The 14,343-nt window shown below is 39.4% G+C and overlaps 1 protein-coding gene across 1 annotated transcript; it reads left to right on the top strand.

The window, feature by feature from the left end:
• Positions 1-505: 505 nt before the first annotated feature.
• LOC308565190 (alcohol dehydrogenase 1-like) lies at positions 506-11,578 on the top strand (the record flags this gene model as incomplete). Its single annotated transcript, XM_081154000.1, is given in 11 exon segments — positions 506-544; positions 1,556-1,657; positions 4,148-4,214; positions 4,217-4,285; positions 5,408-5,528; positions 5,597-5,816; positions 5,987-6,097; positions 6,101-6,267; positions 6,698-6,828; positions 9,840-9,978; positions 11,410-11,578. Coding segments are annotated over 11 exon segments (1,335 nt in total).
• Positions 11,579-14,343: the final 2,765 nt, after the last annotated feature.

The following is a 14,343-nucleotide window of genomic DNA, read 5'->3' as shown; positions in this document are numbered from 1 at the left end:
AAAGATATATTTTAAAAAATAATAATATCTTTAATTTTGTCCCTTCTTTCTTGCTCGTTCCTTCTCTGTTACCTTTCACCAATCTTTACCATTTTTTCTAAGCTGTCCTCTCTTCCCATCACTTACATTTTTCTTCATTATTCTTCCCCTCCAAAATCATGATATTTGAAAGTAGAAATCATATTTGAGCTCTAGCTAAAATGAATCTTTGTGATCCATTTCCTTTAAAAGCCCTTGTTTACTTTCCTTTGTTTTTCTTTCAATAACCCTCCTTCCTTTCCCTTCATATTGTTCCCATCCTATCCCTCCTCCCCCATTTCACAGCTTCCATTTTCCTTCTGTCCCTTCCCCTCAGTTTTCCATTCCTCCCTTTCCTTTCTCCCTCCCGCCCTGACTGGTGTGCAGTGGCTGTGAATCACCCTGAGGTGTGAGAACACTATAATACTCAGCCTAAATCGCTGAGCAGAGGCAGAAGAGCTCGCACTTCTGCACCTGCCAGAGGAATATGGAGCAAACTAAACTCTCCACAGACACGGCTAATAAAGTAAATCAGTTTCCTCTTGAAATGCAGCCATGGGTCTGGTCCTATTATTAGATAAAACTTTATTGTCTAATGCTGCATTGAAGTTCCCATGGAAATATATGCATACCATGCTTTACACAGTGGAAGTATTCCTGGTAATTTCTAAGTCAGATTTTAAGAAAGCAGGATCATAATTGTGATTAAATAAGAACTGTTATTATTTAAAGAAACATCTTAATCTTTCTGTTAAGTAAAATAATATTTTATAAAGCTTAAATCATCTTCCAAATGCAGCCAGCTATTAATATAGGGGAAAAAATCAATAAATATATAAGCTTAATCTGTATAGAGATTTAAAAATAAAAATGTAATAAATAAATAACTTATAAGACACAGAAACTAAGTATCAAGGTAAGATAAGATGTTCCATGTGACTTTTTATAAGAGTGAAGTGGACTAAAAAAGCAGAATTAATATTTTTTCTTGTCCTGAATCCAAGGTAACATTTATCTTTTCTTATCATTTTCTTTGTATTATGAATTCTAATCTTCTGTTTTAAAAAAATGATTAATATTAAAAATTATAATGCAGAAATGTGGAATCTATAAACTGAACTGTGCTCCAAAGATCAGTTAGCCAATATTAAAATCTTGAATCATTTGGAATGCAAAAAAGACATCCCCTAAGAATAAAGTGTGTCAATCAGATTTCTGTGATAAAACTATTTTTTAAACTAAGACTATTTATCCATCTATGTAATAGAAGGGCATGACATACATATAGAAAGAAAAAGATATACCTAGTATTTCTATAAACAGATAAATAGATATCGCTGGTTTCACATTACAACATTGTATATTATTGTTCACATGTGTGAATGCTGTCATTGAATGCAATAGATATCTGCATTTCAAAGTGACATAACCAACATGATCACTCAGCATAGCAGAAGTGAATTTAACTATGTTTTTCACCCAATTTTAGGTTCATGGCAATAAGCTCACTTCATTTTTTGTCTTTTTTTTTTAATAGGTTATCTTATGCCGGGCAGCCATTGCCTGGAACATAAATGCTCCCCTGTCCATAGAACTACTTGAAGTTGATCCACCAAAGGCTTGTGAGGTTCGAATTAAGGTAAATATAAATGAAACTTTTAGCAGGTATGCATGGGATATGGTTACAATAATTTTACAGTTTTAGAAGGACATATGGCATTTTCTACTTCAAGATAATTAAGAATATCTCTGATTTATACTTAGATCTCTGCTAACATATATAATAGTGAGAGCATTTCATTTTGTTAAAGTGGAACAAATATAATAAATGCTGAAATCTCTTAATGTTTTAGATACATTTTTTTTAAAAAACACTTTGAAAGTCAACAGAGGTAATTATTGACCCATAAACTTCTTGTTGTTTTGTTGTTGTTTTTTTCACATTTATAAAGTTATTCCAATATGCTGTTATATAATAGAGCAGACATTCTATTCCCAGTGTCCATGGCTGAGAAGACAGGGGCATCCTTCCCCTACCCACTCATACATAGAGGCCTGTGGAAGCCCTTCAAGCATATCAACATAATCAGTGTCCCAGAAGGAGAAAAGTGAGAAAAAAAGGGCATAGAAAATTGAAATAATAGTGTTGGAAGTCCTTGCCCCAGCAATCAGACAGGAAGAAAACATAAAAGGTATCCAAACTGGAAAGGAGGAAGTAAAACTATCATTATTTGCAAATGATGTGATATTGTACACAGAAAACCCTAAAGACTCCATCAAAGAAAGTACTACTAGATTTGATAAATGAATTCGACAAGGTAGCTGGATACAAAATTAACATCCCCAAATCGGTTGCATTTTTTTTTTTTTTTACGTTTATCTTTATTGTTGAGAATATTACAGATGTCCCCTTTTTATCCCCATTGATCCCCTCCACACCGCATCCATCCCACCCCCAGGCTTTCCTCATAGCAATGCCTTTGTGTCCATGGGTTATGCTTATAAACATAATAATTTCTTTGATTAATCTCTCCCCACCCACTCCCCCCTCCCCACCTTCCCTCTGAGATCCCTCAGTCTGTTCCATGCTTCTATGTCTCTGGATCCACTTTTTTCATCAATTTATTTTGTTTATTATATTCCACATATAAGTGAGATCATGTGGTACTTTTCTTTTTCTGACTGGCTTATTTCACTTACCATAATACTTTCTAAATCCCTTTATGCTGTGCCAAAGGATAAAAGATCCTTCCTCTTTACAGCTGCGTAGTATTCCATGGTGTAAATGTCCCACAGCTTTTTGATCCACTCATCTACTGACGGGCACTTGGGCTGTTTCCAGATCTTAGCTATTGTAAATTGCACTGCTCTGAACATAGGGGTGCATATATTCTTTCTGATTAGTCTTTCAGGATTCTTAGGATATATCCCTAGAAGTGGGCTCACTGGGTCAAAAGGCAGCTCCATTTTTAATCTTTTGAGGAACCTCCACACTGCTTTCCATAGTGGCTGCACCAGTCTGCATTCCCACCAGCAGTGTACGAGGGTCCCCTTTCTCCACACCCTCGCCAGCACTTGTAGTTTGTTGACTTGTTGATGGAGCCATTCTGACAGGTGTGAAGTGATCCCTCATTGTGGTTTTAATTTGCATCTCTCTGATGATTATCGATGTGGGGCATTTTTTCATATGTCTCTTAGCCATTTGTATGTCTCCTTTGGAGAAGTGTCTATACAGGTCCTTTGCCCTTTTTTTAATTGGACTGTTTGTCTTCCTTTTGTTAAGTAGAATTTCAAGTAGAATACAGAGGTCTACACATAAACATATCATAGCCAAAGTCTGTGTTCAAAGACAAAGACAAAGCCTTAAAAGAGGAAAATGACACATCACATACAAGAGAACCCCGATAAGATTAACAACATCCGAAGCAATGAAGTCCAGAGGGTGGTGTGATGGCATATTCAAAGTGCTTAAAGAAACAACTGTCAACCAAAAATCCAGCAAAACTATCTTTCAAAAATTAAGGTGATTTTCTCCACATCCTGGCCAACACTTGTGGTTTGTGGAAAAAAGTATGGAGGTTCTTCAAAAAATTAAAAGTGGGACTGCCTTATGACCCAGCAATTCCACTTGTCCTTTTAGATATTGGCTACAAGTGATGAGCCAGTGTGCCAGGGTCAGGATGTGTGACATATTTCAACTTCTTCTCCTGGGGATGGAGGGGCGGGCAGAAGGGCAATGCAAGGGAGAAGCATGAATATCTTGATACCCAGAGTCCCCTCTATTTAAGTAAAGGTATCAAAATAGACCATAAATTTTGGGTTGTCTATCACATCCCACAGAACGTATAGCTCTTCTTGGCAAATAGCTAGAAAATATTTCAATGATAATGTTAATTCAATGTGATGTTAAAGAGGCCTAAAGAAAATTGTAAAGACAGAGACAAACTAAGTGTTTTGGTCTGTTTTCTGAAACAGCTATACTGCATGAGTGCAATCAATAATATGTCAAATTTATAGTCCAAGTTTTAAAGAATATATTCTGCCTCTAGACTTGGAAATATTGCATTTTTCTGAAAGATTCAATTTTATGGCAAAGCATTTTATCTCCAATCATTTAATCACCTTTCAGATTCTGTCTTCTGGGATCTGTGGTACCGATCTGCATGCCTTGGAAGGGAGAAACATAGTACCTGTTCCTTGGTTTTGGGCCACGAGGGAGCTGGAATCGTGGAGAGTGTTGGAGAAGGTATAACCTCTGTGAAACCAAGTAAGTAACTGGGCAAGATATGGTGCCAATCCAGTAAATTCTCCTTTCCTAACTCACTCCCTGACATTGCCCCAAACCACCTAAAGATAGCCAAACTCATCACATAGTGACAAAACTATTTAAATGCATTCACACACCAGATATAAAAAATAGTCAGTCTAAGATTCAGAATATTCAAAATGTGTGTTTGACTGAAAAAACTCAAAGAAAAAGAATTTTTTCTCCACTCATGTTTGTAGACATTACCTCTAGTCTACCCATCACAAATTAAACTAAAAGCTACAAATTTATATAATATATTGGAATATCATTAGATTAAAATTCTACATGGTTAAAAAATTTTTCTAGACACATACACCCACACACATACACCACACCCTCACACATGATAATCCTTTAAATTGTCTGAAGTAGGTATCATCTATAATAAAGTTTCATCCAGAATTTGTAGCTACTTCTTCCACATTGGATACAATTCATGTTCCAAATACTTTGGATGAAGTTTTACAATATCACATTTTTCCACCCACAAACATATGTCATAGATATTTTATAGCTATTTCATGTATGAGAAAAAAGAAGCTTTAGCAAACTCATCACCTTATTACGTTGATTTAGCTACTTAATGGCAGAGCTAGCATTGAAACACAGGTTGTTTTACCTCAAATTCTGGGCTCTTAATCAATAATATATCTCATAATTGGTATTAATTCTAGCATCAGCACTACAGTATTAATTAATTATTTCAACAAATATTTATTAAGCACCTACTGAATGCAACACTCTGCTATGCTCCTGGCACAGAACACTAATCAAAATGGACAAGCCTCATACCACAAATATTGGTGTCATTCTTAGACTTAGCTCTCTATTACCTTTCAATCTCGTTATTAGAGACAAATCCTCAGTTTCTATTCTGTATTTTAAAGGTCTGTTTGCATTAAAATTGATTTGTTTGCATTCCAAAGTGAAATGATAATGAACTTTAAGAAGTAATAATTATCATTAAAACAAACTGATAACACCTACTATAAATAATTTTCTATCAATAAATATAGTGTTTATTGCATTCCATGCCTCTGCCCAAGCTTCCAATCACTGTCTCTGTTCTTCTTTCCTTAGGAGATAAAGTTTTACTGTTGCTTCTTCCACAGTGCCGAGAATGCTGCTTCTGCTTGCACCCCAAGGGCAACGTTTGTGTGAAGGAAGAGCTAGTTTCAACTTCTTTGACTTCCTTTCACCCGTTTTGTTTTCATTGATACAGGTATTGACTGGGAACTAAAATCCTATATTTCTCTCTATGTCACACAGTATGCTTTCTCCAACTGGATTCATGTTAGACGGGACCAGCAGGTTTACCTGCAGAGGACAGAAGATTCACCATCTTTATGGCACTAGCACCTTCACTGAATATACTGTTGTGCATGAAATTGCAGTGGTGAAAATTGCTGCTGCTGCTCCAATGGATAAAGTCTGTATCATAAGCTGTGAGGTGCCTCCGGGCTTCGGAGCCGTGTTTAACACTGCAAAGGTAAGAGTGTGCTTTTGTGTCGTTTTCTGTGACTCTACCTACATTCCGGGGGCCATGCAGGCAGAGAGGGTCTCCTGTCAGAGATAAACCGAAGTGGCCTTTTGTCTTTCCTATTAACACAGGAGTATCAGTTTGAATGACTAACAGGCGTTTATCTTCTGGATTTTTAGGTCACCCCTGGTTCCACCTGCATTGTCTTTGGACTTGGAGGAATCGGCTCAGCCATTGTCACGGTGTGCAAAGCCTCTGGTGCTTCTAGGATCATCGGGGTTGACATCAACTAGACGAAATTTCCCAGGGCAAAAGCATTAGGAGTCACTGATTGTCTCAACCCTCAGAACCTCAAGAAGCCTGTTCAGCAGGTGGTAGTAGAAATGACAGGCTTTGGTGTCGACTTTGCCTTTGAGGCCATCGGACTCACTGATACCATGGTATGTGGTCTTGGGGCACAGTGAGGGGAAGCTGCCTGCCAACATGTGGGTATACATTAAATTAACTTTACAAAGACATAAAACTACTGTAATTTTTAACTTGTGCTTTTGAGCACTATACCGAAATATTTATATCATACTATCTGATGTAGTAATATAATACATCATCTTATAAGCCTTGCACTGTACCAAAATATTTATATACTTAATCTCATTTATTCTTTATACCATTTTATGAATTAAGCACTAACCCCCATTTTCAAGACTGAAAACTCTAATTGTGATTAAGATAAAGCAACTTGCCTAAGATCTCAAGGAGGCCGGGTCGGGGTACCACATACCATTCTATTCTATTCTATAATTTTTTCTCTCATATAGAAGCCCCGGAAATATGTTTTAGGACTGTGAGTCAGAAGAGGTGTGATTTCAGGATTCTGAGATGCTAATCAGCCTGTTGTTGAAACTAGGTTGTGGCTTTGGCGTCTGCGTGATTATGGGAGTAGCCCCCAGAGGTGAACAACTCTCATTTGACCCACTGATGATTAACTCTGGGAAAACCCTGAAAGGCAGCATTTTGGGAGGTAGGTCTTTGACTTCACACCACTTTTTCCAGAAACCCGGTCACCCTGCATTGTCCTTGGCAAGAAATGGAGGAATGAAAAGGCAGGAAAAATATTCCTCTATGAAAGGAAATAGGAGACAACTTGTTAAAATAGGTATTTATTACCTGTGGGAGCAAAAGCAGATTAATATTTTGACCGTATAAAGATATAGATTTGTCACATTTCAGGGTGCTCATTGGCACCGACATTTCATCATCTGTGGGGGTCATTGTATGTCTCTGGGCGGCTCTCCAGCACCAGATAAGACTAGAACAAGATCTCAATGTGTTGAACCCCAATTGTCACCATAATAGTCACCCTAATTTGTTACTTAAGAACAAAACAGACACCTTTATTGTGGTATATTTGAATCTCTTTTCCCCAAACAATGGCTCCAAATCCCTGTCTTGGCATGCTTCACACCCACACATATTTCCAGGCCACCACTGGCCAAGAGAATTTTCTGCAACGATAAAAATGTCCTAGAGCTATGCTGTCCGATCCAACAGCCACAAGCCACTTATAGCTATTGAACATCTGAAGTATGGCTAGTGCAACTGGAAAACTGACTTTTTCATTATATTTCATATTAATTAGTTTAAATTTAAATAGCCACATATGGCTAGTGGCTACTTTAATTGACAATACACTTGCTATTAGCTTGTTCTCTGACTTTTCCTAGAATGCTCAGATAAGATTAATTTGAGGGAGCTGTGAAATAGAACTTAAAAACAAGTCTTTGCTGTCAGGACAATTACTAGACAAGCATCTTAGCAAGTTATTTAAGCTCATTAATTGCCAGTCCTATCACCTGAAAAGTAGGGTAAATGATAGTTTCTTTCTTCCATGCTATATAGTGAGAACTAAATGAGAAGATGCAGGTAAAGAACTTGGCAAAAAAGCTGACACATAAGAGGTACAAAATTGATGTTCAGCTGTAGCAGTAACAATAATTATGGTAGCTTATGGGCCCAGACGAAAGATGAGGAGGGAGGCACACATATTGTAAAAGATAACTGGAGGCTTTCTTGCTCTCTAGAAATATCTGAGTGCTCTTTCCTTTCCTCATTGATTTAGCTTTGCATGAGTAGATTGAACATAAGTAAAACTAGATTAGTACCTAGATGTCAAATTCTAGAAAAAACGTTGCCATTGACCAACCTCTTATATGACAGTTTCTTTTTCCAGGGACTCTAGATGTCTGAATTTTCCAATTTGAATAAACAATTTAAAATTGAACTATTTCAAAAGTGATTAGGCTGGTGATTGGAATGGTGAAGCATAACTGACACTGATAATTTTTTTCAGTGCTAGTTGTCCTGGTCTTTATTGGAGAAATTTATTTCCATTTTCTAACACTCTTTGTTATGTGTCTGCCATGTCTCCTTCCTTGCTCACTAAATGCAAACACTCTGAGGAAAAATCACCTTAATGAAACTCATTCTGGATGGAAAAAAAATCTGTGACGGTTTTTTCCTTTCTCTTCCATGCTGATAAGTTTCTAAGTTACTCAAACTCCTACATACCAATTGCCTAATACCCAGATATTTTAGTACAAATTTTCCTATTAAGAAACATAAAATATCTGTAGCCAGGACTCTGATAAAGAGTACCAGATATCTTTAAAAAACAAAAACAAAAAAACCTTTTTGTGGTTTTGTGGCTTTTTTTTTTTTAACCATATTTTAATAGCTTTAAATGCAATGTTACATTGCATTTATAAAGAACATACCATTGTATAAACAGAACTCTGCTAGGAATATAAAGACCTGGGTTCTGGGTTCAGCTTTCCCACTTTCTAGATGTGAATCAGTGTTTTAAAACAGGATTTAGTTCCATCAGATGTGGTAAGATGACAGACACCGAGACAATTGCCTTGAAAAATGAGTTTATTATTCATAGTTCCTAAGAGGAGGGGGCCATGCCACACCATGCGGGTCCCTATGGGGAAGCACCAGGGCCAGTCAGGAGGAAGAAAGAGCTGAGGGAAAGCATGGGCCAGAGACTTACTGTGTTTTTCATGAGAAGAAACAAGCAAGGTAGGTGGGAAAGCTAAGCAAGTTTCGGCAGGTTCCAAGCAATAAGGGTGGTCACTAGTTATCTGGTAACTGGCCCTGGGGTGATTTAAGGCAGAGGAATAGTGTCCCAAGCTGCTGGAGACTGATAAAAAGAGGCTGATGGGGAAGATGGGCCCATTCGTGTCGGCTTGCATATCAAAGGCATGCTAAAGCAAGCTGTTTGCTATCTCTAGAAATTAGGAAACCCTGGGAGGGGCAGTCTCTCCCCAAGTCAACAAGGTCCCAAGATATCAAAGCATCACAGAATATAGAAAATGAAAAAGCATAATAAATGCAATCAGTGAAAAATACTTAACATCTCTAAACCTCAGTCCCCTCAAAATTATAAAAATGGAGAAAATAATGCCTGCGTCTGCCTTACTCACAGTGACCAAATATAAATGGAACCTAGGCAGGGCACCACCAGCGTCTTCTACAACTGCTCTGCTAAACTACACCACAAAACACTACTAAAGAAGTAGAAAAATTTATTTCTGAAGTTGAAATGTTAAGTTTTTGAAGAAGACGTATCTAGAGCCTCAGGTGGAGGGAGACTGCGGTAACTGAAACCAAACCAGCCTGAAGGTGAGCTGTTGTTATAAGAAATCCTTAATGCCCTGAAGGCGAAGGAGCACTGTGGTCGGGTGGCCTTGGCCATGACAGCGCCGCCTGGCGTCACTCCAACCGCCCACGGCAGCCCCGACACTGCCCACCTATAATCCCGGGGAGTTGTGGTGCTCCTGAGTGCCAGCAGAATTCTGCAATGGAATAAATTACCTTACTTTTGATGATTAGGAAAAGAATGAAGAGTGAAAGGGTGTACTGTCTCCCACAAATGCTTTTGTCAATATTACATATGAACAATTCATTTGATTCTTTGGCTAGTTTTGATTGTTGTTTAGGTCTCTTTATTGTTGTCCTTCTGTTCTACAGAGTACAAAAGCAGAGATTGCATTCCGAAACTTGTAACTGGCTATATGCAAAAAAAGATCAACATAGATCCACTTATGACGCATACGTTCCCGTTTGAAGAAATAAACAAGGCATTTGAAGTGCTACAGAATGAAAATTGGTGAGTATCTGTGTGTGACTAATGTGTGTGTGTGTGTGTGTGTAAGATGTATCTGTATGAGATATCTTACACATGTGACACATCCAAAGTTTTATGGAAAATGAGGTCTCAGCTGTGGCCAGCTTTTAGAGCTCTCAGTGGTCAGAGCATCGGTCTGCGGACTGAAGGGCCCCAGGTTCGATTCCGGCCAAGGCCACGTACCTCGGTTGCAGGCTCCATCCCCGGCCCCGGTTGGGGCTTGTGCAAGAGGCAACCAATCGATGTGTTTCTCTCACATCCATGGTTCTCTCTCTCCCTCTCCCTTCCACTCTCTCTGAAAAGAAATAGAAAAAATATCCTCAGCTGAGGATTAAAAAAAACAAAAAAGAAAATGAGGTCTCAGATCAAGTATAAGAGGGTGGTCTTGGAAAACAGTTTAGAAAATTTCAATGAAAGAGTGTTAAGTCAGTTGTAAGGAGCCCTCAACACTTTACACAGTCACTGTGTGACCTAAATGTCTACCTCTGCCTTTGTCACTGTCCTCACCTTAAAATGGGATAATGATACCTCCTCTTGTGATCGGACAGGGTCTGTGCGCAGGACAGGTCCGCCTTGGGCCCACCAGTAGTGTGTGGGTTCTTGACTTTGTGCAGGAAAGATTTTACAACACAAGTCCAAGTGGCTCTTGAGAGTATATTTGTTGAAGTTGGGGACAGTGAAATGAAAGAAGGGCTTCAGGTAGAAGAACTAACAGGAGAGAGCCTAGGTGGGGCTGCTTTGGCTCTCTGAGAAAGTCAAGTCGTGGTGACAGAAGTGAGCTCACTGGGAAATCAGAGAAAAAGGGGGCCCTGGAGACAGGTTCAGGAGGCAAACCAGGGAGGAGCTGCTGCTGTGTGCTGCTCCGCTGGCTGTAAGTCCTGCAGGGTCCTTTGGAGTTTAGGAGACGCATGGCTGTGGAGGAAGAAGTCAAGGAAAAGAAAGATGAGGATGGGTGTGCTTTCAGGAGGGAGAGTGCACCCAGATCCCTTGTCTTGAGGCTTTTATTATCTTTCCTTGGTTGCCTGGAATTTTAGGGGAGGGTCTTAACAGAATATTCATTAGCTTTTTAGGTGTGTCCTTCAATATGTTGATTCGTTAAAATGTGTGTATAAAGGGGCCAGGGTTATTTTCTGGTTTTTTTATTTTTAAAGAATGTTGTTGAAGAGGGAGTGGACCAAGTCTGGTTGGCTCGGGACAGTCTGGAATATATAAACCATTTACTCCTAAGTGTCCTTGGTTAAGGAAGATAAAACCTTGAGATTTATTAGCTGGCTGTAAATTATTCAACTTATTTGGCCTTTTTTAATTATTTTGTCTCAGTTTCCCTTATTCCACGTGTCAAGGAATTTTCCTAGCTTCTTGCTATCCTGCCTTATTTCCCCCTTAGAGACTTTCTCCCCTAAAATCTTTTAGGGTTGATGAAGGAGGACAGTCTGTTTTCAGTAGCTGCTTCCTGCTGACAATGGTCATTGTCCCTGCCTGTGCAAGGTATGGAAGTCTCTCTCTGCCTGATCTAACGGGGACAAGGGAATGGGACCTGAGACTGGAACAGAGAGGCCACTGGCTGATTCTTCTGAAGTAGGGATGGGCTGGAATCCCCAAAGTGTCATCATCCTAGAGGAGACAAATTTGACAAGAAGGTTAGGGGAGTGGAAGGCAATTATATTAAAGCCCAGTCACCACATAACTTATCTGTAACAGGTTTTTGTTTTTGAAGAGGAGCTTGAGGTCCTTGATGGTTTCACAAGAGTAGGTCTCAGGTTGAGGTTCCTGTGGAGAATCAAAAGAAACAGATTTAATTTGAGATAAGTGAACCCAATTGGGTATCCCTGTGAGTTTTACTGCAGTTGGGGTGCTTAGTAGCACTTGACATGGGCTTTTCCATCTGGGTTGTAGTTGGGACTCAGGACAGGTGTCCCTCCAGGTTTGTAAACGGATCATGTGCCCTAGTTTAACTTGTTTGTATTGGTAGTCTTTATTGGAGGCAGGTAGAATTTTGTTTCCGTACTCCAATAATGCTTTTTGTATTTGTCCTAGATTAATGGTGTAAGACCATTTGGAAGGTTTCTTCATCTATTAGCAGGTCAGATCTGAGAAAGGGCTTGCCAAAGGGACTTACATGTAACTTTCCTTTAGGTGTAGCTCTCATTCTTATGAGACCTACGGGTAATATAGGCAACCAGGACTGTAAGGTTTCTTGCCATAGTTTGGCTAGAGTCCTTTTTAGGGCTAATTCAGAAGTCAGCTGCTTACAAAAATTTTTGAAGTTGTCATTTATTTTGTGGGACCCCAAGAGCCAGTATGGCCTGTTTCTAAAGCATTTTCAAACAAATGGGGGCTGTCCCTAAAGCCCTGAGGGAGCATAGTCCAGGTATATTGGCAAGTTTTCCCTAACATGGGGGTTAGTTCACTCAAATGCAAACAAGTACCGAGAGTCAGGATGAAGGGGGTGCAGAAAAGGGTGTCCTTTAAATCTAATACAGTAAAATATTTGGCTTCTCCTGGAATTTGAATTAAGATAGTGTAGGGGTTGGGAACTATAGGATGTACTGGAATTACAGCCTCATTTACTGTTCTTAGGTCTTGTATAAAACAGTATTTTCCATTTGGCTTTTGTACTGGGAAAATAGGAGTATTGCATGATGACTGGAAAGGCCTGAGAAGCCCATGCTTTAGGTATTTTTCAGTGAGAGGTTTAACCTCTTTTGTGGCCTCAGGTTTTAGAGGGTATTGACTTTTGTTAGGGTAAGGTACCCCTGGTTTTAGAGGTATTTTGACAGGGCGTACGTTTGTTGACCTGCCAGGTATTCTAGCTTTCCATACCTCAGGATTGACTTGGAAGGGGACAGATTTTGGATTATTATTAATTCTGGTTCAGGATGAGAAGTTACATTGGCCATCAGGCATCACAATGAGGGTTTGTTATCTTTTATAGCTAATCCTTCCTTCTAGGGTTATGGTAGATCCTAGACTAGACAAGACATCCCTCCCTAATAAGGGAATGGAGCACCCAGGAACCACAGAAAGGCATGATTAAAAGTGGGATTCCCAAGACTGCAGCCAAGGGGTTGAGTGAAGTGGTAGCGTTGAAGACCCCATTTACTCCAGTGATCAAACAGGTTTTTTAAGAAAGAGGTCTTGGTGAGTGAGTCAGAACAGAGAAAGCAGCCCCCATGGCTAATAAAAATGTAATGGGCTTACCTGCGTGTCAAGGGGCACATGAGGCTCAAGTACTAAATTCCCTTCAGAGCCTAGGGCACTCACTTTTCCAATGGCCTTCCCTCTTACAGAGGGGTCATGATCCTGGAGGCAGTCAAGCCCAAGTCTGTTGTGGGCACTCTCTCTTCCAGTGTCCTTCTTGTCCTCAGGAATAGATTTGCCCTTTAGATGTCTTTTGTAGTTCGGGAACTGTGTGACCTTGAGGTGGAATAAGACTTAAAGCTGAGCTAACAAGTCTTCTGTTCCCATGGCTGGGGGTGCTTTATGCTCTTCCTTTGCCCAGTCTCAGTTAAAAACACTGGAAGCTATCTCTACCAGTTGTTCAGTAGGGGCCTGGGGTCCCAAGGCTAGTTTTTGTAACTTTCTCCTGATGTGTTGGGGTGTGTGACTCCCTGTCCAGGCTTACCTTCCATCTCAGCACTGACTAGGAACGTTTTAATGAAGGATTTACTCTGTACCTCACAGGTGGGTTTCCCCAACACTGACAATGAGAAGTGACAGGAAAGATAAATTTGAAAGAGAGTAAAGAAGAGAAAACAACTCAAGTGCCCCGCGTTGGGAGCCAGTATGTTACTGGATGGGGTCTGGGCCAGGGCAGGTATGCCTATGGCCCACCAATAGTGTGTGGTTTCTTGCCTTCGTATAGGAAAGATTTCACAACACAAGTCCAGGTAGCTTTTGAGAGTATGTTTATTAAAGATAGGGACAGTCTCTTGAGAGACTGATATGAAGATCAAATGTAAAAACAAAAAGGAAAGACCAATGAAAGAAAAAGTACTATAAAAGTATTTTATAATAGCATTTTCATTGTTATTTGCTGAGTACTGGTATATATGACCAAGTAATTTCAACTTAATTGGCAAACCACTATCCCTCACACAATATTGAAATAATCTCACTTCCACCTGAAAGTTATTTCTTTATAAGGAACAATTTGTGCTGTTTTTGTGAGTTTATTTTCAATCAACAGTTTACTATTTGATATTTCAGAAATATTTCTATTCTACATACATTCATTAAGCATCCACTAACTTGTGCTAGACACACTGGAAAAAACAGAGTTCAGTGTCATTACTGTCTTCAAGTCATTGACGGTTCAGAAAAGGAGTGCAAGACTCTGCCTACATA

This window comes from Miniopterus schreibersii, assembly GCF_964146895.1.
Source record: "Miniopterus schreibersii genome assembly, chromosome: 1".
Taxonomy (NCBI): domain Eukaryota; kingdom Metazoa; phylum Chordata; class Mammalia; order Chiroptera; family Miniopteridae; genus Miniopterus; species Miniopterus schreibersii.
The sequence above is the reverse complement of the archived record's forward strand: the minus strand, read 5'-3'. Positions and strand labels throughout refer to the sequence as shown.